At 44.3% G+C, this 13,074-nt stretch overlaps 1 protein-coding gene across 1 annotated transcript in view; it reads left to right on the top strand.

The window, feature by feature from the left end:
• Positions 1–13,074, top strand: part of LOC144819726 (probetacellulin-like) — a 247,760-nt gene that overhangs the window by 143,183 nt on the left and 91,503 nt on the right. Inside the window, exon 3 of the mRNA XM_078677500.1 lies at positions 9,326–9,440. Coding sequence (XP_078533626.1) covers positions 9,326–9,440 — 115 coding nt within the window. The remainder of the gene's footprint in view (positions 1–9,325; positions 9,441–13,074) is intronic.

Here is a 13,074-nt window from a genome sequence, read left to right as displayed (position 1 = left end):
ATGAATCCATCCTGGTCACGGTAGAGAAATCTTGCTGCCAGGATTTTACACTGGATCCTATAATCAGTGTTCAAGAGATAATTGGGGCGGTAGGACAATAAGTTGTCTGGTGGAAGCCCCAGTTTCAGGATCAAAGTCACTATTGCCTCATTGATCATGCCAGGAAGAGTACCAGAATCTAAGACTGCCTGGTACAATCATTTTAATCTAGGATTAGTTGTGCTGCAAAGGTCATGTAGAATTCAACTGGGAGGCTATCTGAGTCCAGCACTTCTGGAGATGTATGGTTTCAATAAAGCACCTGATAATAGCAATAAAAGGCTGTATTGATGTCCTCTGAGTTGACCTCATATCCCTCACATGTCCTAATGAAGAGCACAGGTGAGTGGGACAGTAGGGATCGAATTAACCACGTTAGGAGGCATCCAGCCCTGTCGCCTTCGGCATGTGTGCGTTCAGTTCAGGAATTGTGATCCCGACTACAAACCCATTCCAGCAGGGCGAGGTAGTGGGTCTGTGCTTCTTGAAGTCGCCGTTCCGCTGTCTGGTTGTGTACGACCTATCACTCCAGAGTCAACAGTGAGGCTTCCAGGGTCTTGTGCTCTGCCAGTAGTGCTACCCGAGCCTCAATGGTGGCGTGTAGGCAGGTGCCCTTCATCACTATTTTGAATGCTTCCCACACTGTCATGAGTGAGGAGGCCATGCCCTCAATGAATCTAAAGTGGTCCTTAATGGCATTGCTCTAGACATTTTGGGTCTTCCTGCCATTGTGGCTGAAGTTTCCAGATGGGGGTCAACATAAAAAATGTAAGCTTATCGACATTTGGTGTCTAGCTATTGCTGAGGACCAATGGGGAACCATCTAGTCTGTCTCTCAGGAGGACAAACCGCACTGCTGATCTATGCACTCCTCTTCCAATTGAGATGCTACAGTGGATGTAGCTATATTGCCACACCCCTTGCTTATGAGGCCTATGAGGTGTGATTTGCACCCCAGCATGTCCGACCTTTCCGCCCCTCAGACCGGTCTCCTGCATAAATATTATTTAGACTCCTTGCCTCAGTAAGGAGGACGGTTTCTCCAGTATTAGGGGTGTCTTTCATAGATTCACATGCCTGAATCATTCCCCGTCATCGGAGTGGGAGTCCCACGGTATATAAAAAAGCAATAATATGCTATAAATACATAGTAAATACCAATAAAAAACAAACCAGGAAGTAAAGTAGCCAAAGCTACAGTAGAAAAACTTCCACATTAGTGACTATCCCTGTCATTTTGTATAGCCCAAACTGCAGCCAATCAGGCGACAGCACCCACCAGACGGTTCCCCCCAGAGGCTCAGGCTGTCAGATTTTTTACCGCACGTCGTGTGCAGGGAGTCTCCCTGAGCTCTGCTCAGTTTCTTCATTTATTTTATATATATATATTAAATTTTGGGATGTTTTCTCACATGAAGTCTATTTGTTGACCCTGTGTCACTGGTGGAAAGCTGGGACCGTCTCCATGGATCATTTTGTCTGCCTGTCGCTGACATGGTAGGATAAGAAGGGGATGTTCTTGTGATTGACTACCCCCCCTTCTGATGTGGGAGGATTTTCAATGTTTATATGGCACCTTTATGTGCAGTGATGTTTTTGGCTTTACTTCACCAGCTGAGGTTGCTTCAAAGGTAAAGGGTCTTTGACCTACTCCGAGTCTGCCTCCCACATCTACGCCCACGAGATTTACTCTCAGGCGTTTAGACTCGTTCTGTGCACTTTTCTTCTGAGAACGTGCCAGCTTGTTGACTAGACGCTCTTGGTATTCTACGACGGCGATCTCTGCCGTCACTGGTGCTCTACGGTGTCACAGGGCTACAGGATCCTGTTGAAAGCCCTCTTATGCACTGGTTGTAAGTCGCAGGAAGCTGCGCAGCCGACAGAGCTTCGTCGACCAACAGCCTTTTAACAGAATGCAATTTTGCCTCGTCAATAGTGAGCCTCGACGACGAGTTTTGCCGCGTCGACGACGAGCAACATCGACGGTGATGGCATCGTCGACGGGAAGCATCGTCCACGACGAGGGGGCTTCGTCGACGACGAGCCTCGTCGACGACGAGGGAGCTCTGTCGACGGCGAGCCTCGGTGACGGCGAGCCTCGTCGACGGTGAAGGGTGTCCCTCGTCGACGCTGAAGAGCAATCGTCGACGGAGGGGTGCCTCGTCGACGGTGAAGAACCTCGTCGACGGTGGGGTGCCTCGTCGACGGTGAAGAACCTCGTCGACGGTGAGGTGCCTCGTCGACGGTGAAGAACCTCGTCGACGGTGGGGTGCCTCGTCGACGGTGAAGAACCTCGTCGACGGTGAGGTGCCTCGTCGATGGTGAAGAACCTCGTCGACGGTGAGGTGCCTCGTCGACGGTGCAGGGTGTCACTCGTCGACGCTGAAGAGCAATCATCGACGGTGAGGAGCCCCGTCGATGGTGAGGTGCCTCGTCGACTGTGAAGAGTCTCGTCGGCGTTCGAGAGCCTATTCAACTGAAAGCTTTGGCGACGGCTACTCAATACCAGTGGGCCACTGACAGTGGCCCTTCTGACATGTGATCCATCGGCAGTTGGCCATTGGCAGTGGGCCTGGCATCTCTAGGCTGTCAACAGTGGGCCTATAAACAGTGCAGTTGGGGCCATTAACAGTGGGCACATCGGCAGTTGGCACGCAGGCTTTAGGTCCGTAAACAGTTGGCCCATTGACGACAGTTCGCCTTACTCACTAGCAGGCTCGTCGACGACTTTCTAAGTCGACACACTACTCGATTCATCAATCATCCTCAGTGATGGTCAGTTTTATTGTGGAATGTTGGCCAAGTTAAGGATCAGTTTTCGTTGCCAACAAGAAGTACGTCTACGGAGGGCTTGTAGACTGACAGCGTCAGCGGTCACCTCCACAGTAGTTTAAGTCTGCAACAGTTTTCCTTTGCGGACACTGAGGGTCACGTTTTTTTGTTGACCTCTCTGATGCTGGACCCAGTCCATGGTCAGGTTAGTCGACGCTTGATCTAGTTCGGCATGTACAGTGTTCCTTTACCCTACTTATTAGTCGTAGCCTCCTTTCAGCAGGATACGAGATCTTGCATGAATCTTTATTCTTCTATCCTCCGGCGGATGTTGACGGATTTACCCTCCTCATGTAAGGAACGGTGACGCGCTTTCGTCAAGCCCTTGTCACCAGGATAGAGGCGGAAGGTTTCTTTCTCTTTAAATATTGTATTGACAGAGATTTAGAGCTCTGCTTAAGCCAAAAGATCGGCGCTGGTGACTCTCTGGCAATCTTTTAGCTCTCTGGACAGGATCAATTTTAACATAGGGGCACAGAATGTGCGTATCCTTGAATACCCCTACACTGGCGCTTCTAGAATTTTTAACAAAAAGGATGGAAAAAAGATAATCATCAACAAAACACCGTGCAGTGTACATTACATCTCCAAGTTTTGCAGTATTGTGTTGCGGAGTTAGGGTTGGAAGAACCTTTAGTTCCTCGCCCACAAGTCCATACTGAGATAATGGCCGTACCTTTTTATAATTGTTACTTCTGGGCCATCATATTGACCAGACAATACCGCGCCTTCGATTCTCCACAGTACGGGGATCAACTCTTTCGTGGTGCCCGAGGACAGTTTTCACATTTTACTCCAAGAAGTTCCACCCAGTATCTGGTATGCAACTGTATGATTCGACTCTAAATCGTATACAGGAAGTCATTTTTCCAGAAAACTACGACTTACTTAAAAGCCCATCATGACTCCATTCCAAGTGGGACAAGGGTGGCATATCTCTGGGATTTAATTTGGTCACCAATGCGATTTATCTATGGGAAATTCTAATTGTGATGTCAAAAGAGCATCCTCTAGAATTTGGCAATTTCCTGTCTGCTACGCCTTCATGGTGACCGCATTCACCTTATCGGAGCGAGTCATTCACAAATTGACTTATGGATACATCAGGGACCGTCGGAGTGGTTCTGAATCTAATTAGGAGTTAGGTTTTTTTCCTCTCAGATCCTCATCAACTAGCTGGTCAGATATGTAGCGCCGGATTTTTGTCATCTCTGCGCAAACATTTTTCAAAGGTTGTACCTCAAGAAGGTTTTTCAAATGTTACTGCCAGAGGACCTGACATGTGCACTCGACCTCCAGAGTGTCAAGGTTCAGGTGACAATGCTTCCACAGCACGGGACGTGGCTGATCTATACTCTAAGTTATATCCATTTTCTATCACAGGCCTATCTTGTCAGGACTCTCGGTCCACTCCACGTGATTCTTATGTAGATTCTGGCAGCCTATCTGTGTTTGCAATACATACGCATTCATCATTTCTGAGACAGATTTATTTAAGGAGGATCACTCTTCTTAATAAGCAATCCAGTACATCCAGACTTTGCAGTCACTGTTTCAATTCCTGGTTTTTATCAATATACCATGTCAAGTCCTAATTATTCCTAGTTACGACACAGGATTTTCTAGGAACAACAGTCAATGCAAATTCATCAAGGGTGTTTGTCTCTTGCGAATGAGAAGCCTGCAGCTCTTTCTTGCTGTTTCTTTTACGTACATTAGTCTATTTCATTACATTCTCCAAATTTCAGCTGGCCATGACCTCCACCTGCTTCCTGTGGGTGTCCTTCTGCACAGGATAAAGCTGCTAAAGCAACTGCATACACAGTGGTTTCACGTCTCTGATTCATTTGAAGATCTCATTACAATCACTCCTCGATGCGAGAGGTTTTTTCTTGGGTGAATCCAAGACAGAAATTTGTACACAAGGTGTGTTTTTTCCCTCAAAAAGCTATCAAATTGCACAATCACCATGGACGCATCCCTCAGGAATTGGGGAGCGTTATTTAGGGGCTGACAGTCTTCGGGAAATGGAGCCCTCATATGGGGCTTGGTACATCATCCTGCTGAGCGCAGAGCCGTCTTCCTTGCCCTCCAATTTTGTTAAGCAATAATTTCGAGGAAACAACTGTATTGTGGTGCATAGACAATACAACTGGTGTACTCTATGCCACTAAACACAAGGGGCTAGATCAGCTTTGTTGCCTCAGGAAGCCGGTGATCTATGTGCATGAGCGATACAACGCACACAACTTTCTGGCGATTCCACGTTCCTGGTACAAGAAACAGTCTGGCAGGCACTCTCAGCAGGACGACAATTTCCACTCTCGAGTGAGTTTTCTTCTACAGAATGTGGATTCAAATTTCGACAGAGGGGTGGATCCAGATCTGGTCTTTTCGCGACCAAGAAGAACAGCACATACTGGTGCTTTTCAAGTTGGCATCCCCACAAGAATTTACAGGGAAATGCGTTTGTCGTCCAACTGATCTCAATCTGATTCCATTTTCCACCGATACCTGTGGGTCTCAAAGTTCTCCGGAAGAACAAGATAGAGTGGTGTCGAGGGTTCCTCTTTACCCCTCATGGCTTCGCCAAGACTGGTTTCCTGACTTTCTCCTTTTTCCAGTCGGAGTGCGAATCAAATCGGACGTGTCCACCTCCGGATCTATTTTCTTCCAGAGCGGCCAGGTTTATCACTCGGAACAGCCATCTTTGAGGTCAGTGGCCTAGCCCCTGATTACCTTTGGTTCGCCTATCTAAACATCCCTGCGGTTTGCAAGGGAGTGTTAGCCATAACAGGGACAAGATCCCAAATGCAAATGTTTTTGCGGTACCTGATATTGTTCGGCTAGAATTCATCCTTTTACTCTTAAAATAGAAAGGATCTTCCAGTTTGTTTTCATTTAGCTGGCAAGTTCAAGATTGCCTCATGCAACTCTACTAGTTCCTTAACTGGCAGCAGCTCCAGATGCCGACGAGATGGGATCACATGTTTTTATTCCTCAAAAAATATAAATCATTCCTTCAAAGGAATTTTCAGATTGTTTTTTCTCCGCCAGTTCGTCCATTACCATCGAGACATCTCAGTGTGGTAATAGGGCAGTTCATGTGCTATCCTTTAAACCTTTCCTCAGTGATGATCTACGATGACTTAGAAAGGTGTCATTTTCTTTTTTTATTGGCTTTGACAGTCCTCTATTAGAGTCAGTTGGGTTCAGGTCTTATCGATTCTTTAGCCTTTTCATACAGTTCACTATAACTCTATGGTGGTTCCAGTTACTCTGGAATTCATACTTAACGTGCCTCCAAAATTTCTTTCAAATCGAGCCTGTAAATTCAAATGCATCTTTGCCTCCACCACTATCAACAAAATGGTTTTTTCCATACACTTGATAACAGGAAAGGTTTCAAATGTTCTGTTTACAAGGGATAGTTCGGTTTTCGCAGATCTGATCTATTTATTAACTTGGATACGATTAGTTAAAACCCAACAGGGTCTGGGCGAACAGTTGCATTATTGATCTTTTGCTCCGATCGATATTTTGCCATGCACAAGTTGAACAGCTTTGCTAGCAGCCCCTAGAGCGCACTCTACCAGGGCAATGTCTTCCTTAACTGCTCTGTTTGCTGGAGTTCTTCTCCAGCACATCGGCAGAGCGGCAACCTAGGTTAGCAGCCTTGCTTTCACCAATCACTACTGTTTACTGCAGCCAGTAAGACCGATGTTTCCATGTGTCCAGCAGTTCTATGTATTCTTTTCAGCTAAGGTGAGCCTCTGTTCCCACCTCCTTTTTTCCTGCAGTCAGACGCTTCTGATACCGTTTTCAGAGTGAACATTCTTCACTAGATGCATTTTTATCATGCTTCAGGCTATGTTAATGCATTTTATATATATATTTCATGATAATGTGCACAGTTTGACAAGCTGGGTTACTATGGCGTCTGCCTAGCAAGGATGTTTACTGCTATCTACTCTGATTCAGGCATGTGAATCTATGAAAGACACCCCTAATACTGGAGAAGAACAATAGTTACTTACCTGTAATCTGTGGTTCTCCAGTATTGGTGTCTTTCATAGATTCACATGCACCCGCCCACCTCCCCTTCAGAGGCTCTTAGCATACTTTGGTTTACTATCACTCCGTGCGACAAAATCTGACAGCCTGAGCCTCTGGGGGGAACCGTCTGGTGGGTGCTGTCGCCTGATTGGCTGCAGTTTGGGCTATACAAAATGACAGGGATAGTCACTAATGTGGAAGTTTTTCTACTGTAGCTTTGGCTACTTTACTTCCTGGTTTGTTTTTTATTGGTATTTACTATGTATTTATAGCATATTATTGCTTTTTTATATACCGTGGGACTCCCACTCCGACGACGGGGAATGATTCAGGCATGTGAATCTATGAAAGACACCAATACTGGAGAACCACAGATTACAGGTAAGTAACTATTGTTCATTTCATAGCTTTTGCATACGTTTCCAGCCCCCACACATTCCCTGCCATAGCAGTGCATTTACTCAGGCATGGGCCCAGTACTGCATGGGGGCACACTAGGGTAGTCGACTCCATTCTCCATCCAGATTCAAATAACCCAACGTTTTTCAACTCTTGCGCAGACTTGTGCAGTGTTAATCTAAGGCGTCATGCTGCTCATATGGAGCTTGTTGGCCCTAGTGATTGTCAAAATTGGAGAGTTATCAGGCCCATCAGGAATTAAGGATATACACTGCTTTGATTAGTGCCATTATTGATTGTTCTCACTTTCCAAAGTGAGAGACAAAGTAAATCAAGGGGGAGCTTTGCTTCTCAGCTGTAGTATGTTAGTCCCACTAACTGAGTTAAAAATCCAAGTGATTGGGCTAGTTCACAAAGGCCATACAGAATGTACTGGGAATAAAAAAAAAATTGAGGTTTTACTGCAAATATGAGGTAAGCTTTAGTGGTTATGGACCATTACTTCAAGCTTTATCTTGCGAGTTCATGAAAGAGCCTACCACAGGGAATGTGACAGCCACTGTGGATGTTAGTATGATTTGTGGGAGTACTGGAGATATTGATAACTGACAATGGAGTACAATTTAAATATGTGCAGAAGGACGCTTTCTAGAGATCGGTAAACACCCAACATTGGTCAACTGCCTTGTATAGCCCGCAGGATACTGGTGTAGTGGAGAGGGTGATTGGAATGTTGAAGGAGACAATTCAGCTGGATTGCAATTCTGGGTTTGATATTAAGGAAGTTTTTTTGACATAATTTGGAATACAACTCCTCATTCCACCACTGGTGAGACTCTGTGCATGTTGTTACGTGGAAGGAAGGAATTCTTTAAACGGGGTCTCTCCTTGTTGGGTGCTCCAGAAAAAAGGGGCAACTGAGGTACGCCTGTGTATGTCTGAGGTGGGTGACTGTAAAAGGTGTGCAGCGGAGAGTAAAAAGTTATGATGAACGGAATAGTTAAACAGCTGGCATTTTAAATTGGACCTGTTAAAATCAAGAGACTGGCCAGTTCCAAGGAAAAGTCCTCGAAATATCCTGGCACTACAATTGTTCAGGTGCTTTAAAGATGCAGTCTTGTGAGAAAATGGTAAAGCAATAGGAGAGCTGCAGTAATCAAATAATGATGTTCAAATGGTAATGATGAGAGATTCCTGGTAAACCGATATTGCTGGAAAAGAAAATGAGTGAGTTTCTCAATTTTGATGAAGGTGCTGGACAATACCTAGTAAGTGGTGATGCCCCAGTGTGAGGTGGAATTGAATGAGTTTACGATATCGATGTATTACTTGTCCAGTGGTATGATGAATGGCTTACTGGTAACATGATGGATAGATGGTCTTTGGGGGACACGTTTCAGAAGGACAATGCTGCAGAACAGGCTTTGGTGAATGACAGATTCAAAGGGTTTTCTCACAAACTCAAGCATTTGCAGAATGTATTTCTACTTTCGTGTTTCATTTATGTGTTATTGTACTTGTGGTTGATGTCCTTTTAACCATTGGAATGTTTGTGTTTGTAATGCCATGGTACATGTTTGAGTTGGAGAGCAGCTGTGGCAGGTTCCCATTTTGGACCGTTTGCCTGAAATTCCTTGGAGAGAGAGTAACACCTTTCCTCCACACCCTCTTGGTGAACGGGTTAAATTTCGTTTTTAAAGTCTCTCAATAAGTAACATAAGTGTGTTTTTTTAAACCTTTTAATTATAGGCCTTTGGTCAATTCTCATACTCTAAAAATTGTTCCAGCACCTTTGTTCTACAATGTCGTGTGTTTGCCATTTTGCTCACATACGGAGTCGAAAACGTATTACCTGGTATACATGTGTTAAAACTGATGATTGATTGGTAATGCAAAAAACATGTTGCAGGAGCTTCAAATAGTGGGGTTTATGCGCCGAATGAACGAAACATCCCCATTTCCTAAACTCCAATAAAAAAGCTGTACTTTTGATCCTCAGACAGTCAGGAGTCGGAGAAGAGGAGTCATTTTTCTCGGTGTCCCAGCGAGTACGAACACTACTGCGTCAAAGGGAAATGCCGCTATGTGGTGGAAATGAAGAAACCGTCTTGTGTGTAAGTGCTTGCTGGGCTAGCGTGAGCTTGGGAGGGAACAAGGGTGCGGTTATTTGGGGCTGTGTGATGTCACCGCTGCTAATGCGTAGTAAAGCCAAAGAGTTCAAAGGCACTGTCCTGTCACAAAAGCACGAGCCAGGCAGGGCCCCGGGAAACGTGAGCGCGCCAAGAAATCTATTTGTGTCCAGTCTCACCTGCTGTAAACATGCAGAAGGCTGTGCAGAATTGTACATGCAATCAGGGGGTAAGTCAGCTCAACAGCACAAGTCGTTTATTGGTTTCATTTTATTTGGAAAGGGGATCCCCGCACCACCAGATGCAGTGGCATTTTTTAATGCCACGAACTCCCTTCCGGCTCAAGTTCGTCCTTTTTGGCCAATTAAGTGGCGCTGCTGCTTAGTGAGCCGCGTACAGCACTTGTATATTGGATTTGTTTATTAGCCTTAGCAGAAAATACCTTCAACATAACCCAACCAACCGTGCTGAAGCCTCTCTGGTTGAAAGGAAAGACATCCAAAGCAATCAGTATTTATTGTGAGAAAGCGGGAGGTTTTCAACACCTCTAGAGTGAAACTGGCCTAGCGGGGTGTGGCACCTGCTGCTGAGGTCTGTGGTGCTAGAGGTTCACTGGTTCCCATTCGGGCTAACCTCTCCTTGATTACAACATTGACAAAAATGAATACCAAAGAGAAGGGCGGTACACTTGATATTTACAACACTAACCACCTCGGAGGCGCTGTGTGGAAAAGTCATTGCCTCATATTTTTAAAGGTCTCAATGTAAGTTGATCAGTCTCCATTCAGTTTTGATTTAGAGCTCTTCAGAGATCATCAATTTAGGATCAATGCAAAATCTATACATTTTAATCAAATTTTACAGACCATATACATAGTTACTTTTTAAAATAAGGATGAGAAAGTTTTTAAGAACTTATACAAATTGTAACAGACTTAATTCATTTGGGGGAACTTAATTATGAAAATGGGGTCATTAGTAGTAGATTATATCTAAAACATATAGGTTTTAAAAAAACGATGCCTAGCTTCTACCAGTTGTTTATTTGGACAAATGTATAGCACATGGGCTAAATCTTGGACTTCTCCTCTGCATAATTCGCATAGTCCTGTCTTCTCACTTGAGTCACTTCAATGTTTTGTATAGCCATTTAGTGGTAAAATCCCTAGACGAATCATAATGATGCAGCGTCGAACGCTATGATCTAGAGCAGTGATACTCCAAGTACGGCCCGGGGGCCGCATGTGGCCCTCCTGACCTGTACGACGCTGCCCCCTGGGCAGCAGCAGCACTCGGCTGCTGTTTACTCAACTCAACACTAACATGAAGAAAAATGTTAAGTACACAGGAACAACTTTTTAAAAGGTTAAACACAGTTAGGGAAAGGCAGTAACTAGGCCCTTAACTTTAGGAACACCATGATTGTTAAAGACCGCAAATTTGTAAAAAAAATATGATAGTCATTTAAAAAATTCAAAAAGTGTATTTAATTGACATGTAGAACTAGATCACCTTAGTAAATCAAATTATAACAGTGCATTCAGAAGTTTTTTCTTAAAGTGATGTTTTTCAAACATGAATTTAGAAACGTTCAGGCTGCCTCTCCCCACCCGGTCAACAAGGCTATTAGTGATTACATCCAAGCACAGGAGCTGGTTTTGAACAACACACATCCTTAAGTCATGTATTTCAAGTTCCTCTTATATGATAATGAAGAAATAGGAGGGAAATCAAAATGAAACCATTGCCCAGGGTCACACAATTTTGTCAAGTGGAGAAGCCGGGATTCATACCAGGTTTTCTAGTTTCACATTGCTCAATTTCGTTCAGCCACTAAATATACATGCTTTGCTTCCCCTACACCGACTTTACACCCCTGCTGGCATCAGTGCGGCCCTCGGTCACACCAACAACCAAACTTTGCGGCCCCCGGGAAAATGTTTGTGAGTACCCATAATATACAGTGTATCAAGTATTTTTGGTAACTCCTATACTCTAGGGTAGCTATATAAGGCCTATATTGTGATAATTGTGAAAAGTGTGCCATATCCAGGTCAAAACGTAATCGCAGTGTCATGTTTAAAAATAGAAGTCAGATGTGCTGGTGACCAAGACTGTAATAGTGTTGTAGTGCATTGGAATTGCTCTAAAGCTGTCCTGAAATTTTTATTAGGAGTATGACGGCTTATTCCAACCTTAAGTTTCTTGCTTTAAGAGGGCTTGTAAAGAGACTTCTGCATGCAATAAATTATACGTCCATCTAATTATGTTGGCCAAAGCTTTTGTATAGGCACTAGGTATGGAAAGCTCTAAACTGAGTGCTTGAACCGGTGTAGCTTTGCTCCTTGTAGTTATTTTGCGCAGTAATTTCCCTTCATTCGTATTCAGAATTTGCCATTTGTTTATGAAAATGTTTTCTAATGCATATGACAAGGTACAGGGAGTCTTGGCACGATAGATTTCAAGGCGGGAAAGTCTAAGTTCAAAGTTGCGGTACAAAAGGGGGTGGTGATGGACGGATCATCTGAATCAATCAAACACTCGCACCCAGTCAAAAGATCTGGGTTTAATCCATCACCGTTCTTTAGCCCACTCTGCCACCCCAGTTCAGACACGGCTATATGCAAATCAGTCTGACCCTGTGCCTCATGGGAACAGTCCAGCCCCAACTGCCAAGCCATGTCTTCCCTGGACCTGAAACAAGCTTCCGAGGACCGGTTTCTGGCATTCCAGCCTTCTTCAGCCCGGCTTGCTTGAATCCAGTGGCAAAGTGAGCAAGGGACTCGCGTCTGAGCATACCCTGCCACACTTATGGCGGCCAAAAAGTCAAAGTTGGTCAGTCCTTTACATAGTTTTATTTTTGATTACGCATTTGGAGCGAAATTTCAATAACTCATCTAAGCTAATTTCCCTCAAAAGTGTATTTTAGGTATATGATGAGTTTTTTGTTTACTTTGGGCACCTCATAATGAAACGCACAACCCATTCCAAGTTGTGATGGTTTTTAGGTGTCGCTTATGGACCACAGTAGTTGTCTCTTTTTAAATGCCTGTTGTCTCTTCTATATCTAAATGTACACACATAGTGGGCTTTTGGTCATCTCCTTGCTCTCTATTATAGGAGGGCTTTCTTCTCCACTTCACTAATTCCTGTGCTGCTTATTCGGTGGCTTTTCTCTGCATTCTTTGGTTGTCCTGATTCTCAAGCATTTCTTTTTAAAAACCAATTTGCTGTTTTTTTTTTATAGCACAAACTCGACTTGAAGTTATTGGAGCTCTTTAGTGGGCAGCAGGTACATTACACAAGGACGCATTCATTTTCTGTGGGCACTTAGATATTCAGTGTTTTGCCAAGACTCGAGTAATATTAAGCTGAAGGAGAGACTCTAACCTGCTTCCCCTGCCGTCAAAGTCGGAAGCTCTGTCCGTCTACTGAGTGATGACTGATGTCTTGTATTCTTCCACTGCTTGATTGCGGGGAAGTCCTTTTTTTTGTTTGTTTGTGTTCCACTTTTTTTTGTTTATTTTCCACTTTTTTGTATTATCAATCGTATGAGCTTCGTTCTCCCTCTCATATCTGCTGAGTCCCTGCTCCAGTTTCATAAATTCTCCGTTCTGGG

The sequence above is a fragment of the Lissotriton helveticus genome, chromosome 2_1 (assembly GCF_964261635.1).
Source record: "Lissotriton helveticus chromosome 2_1, aLisHel1.1, whole genome shotgun sequence".
Lineage (NCBI taxonomy): Eukaryota > Metazoa > Chordata > Amphibia > Caudata > Salamandridae > Lissotriton > Lissotriton helveticus.
The sequence above is the reverse complement of the archived record's forward strand: the minus strand, read 5'-3'. Positions and strand labels throughout refer to the sequence as shown.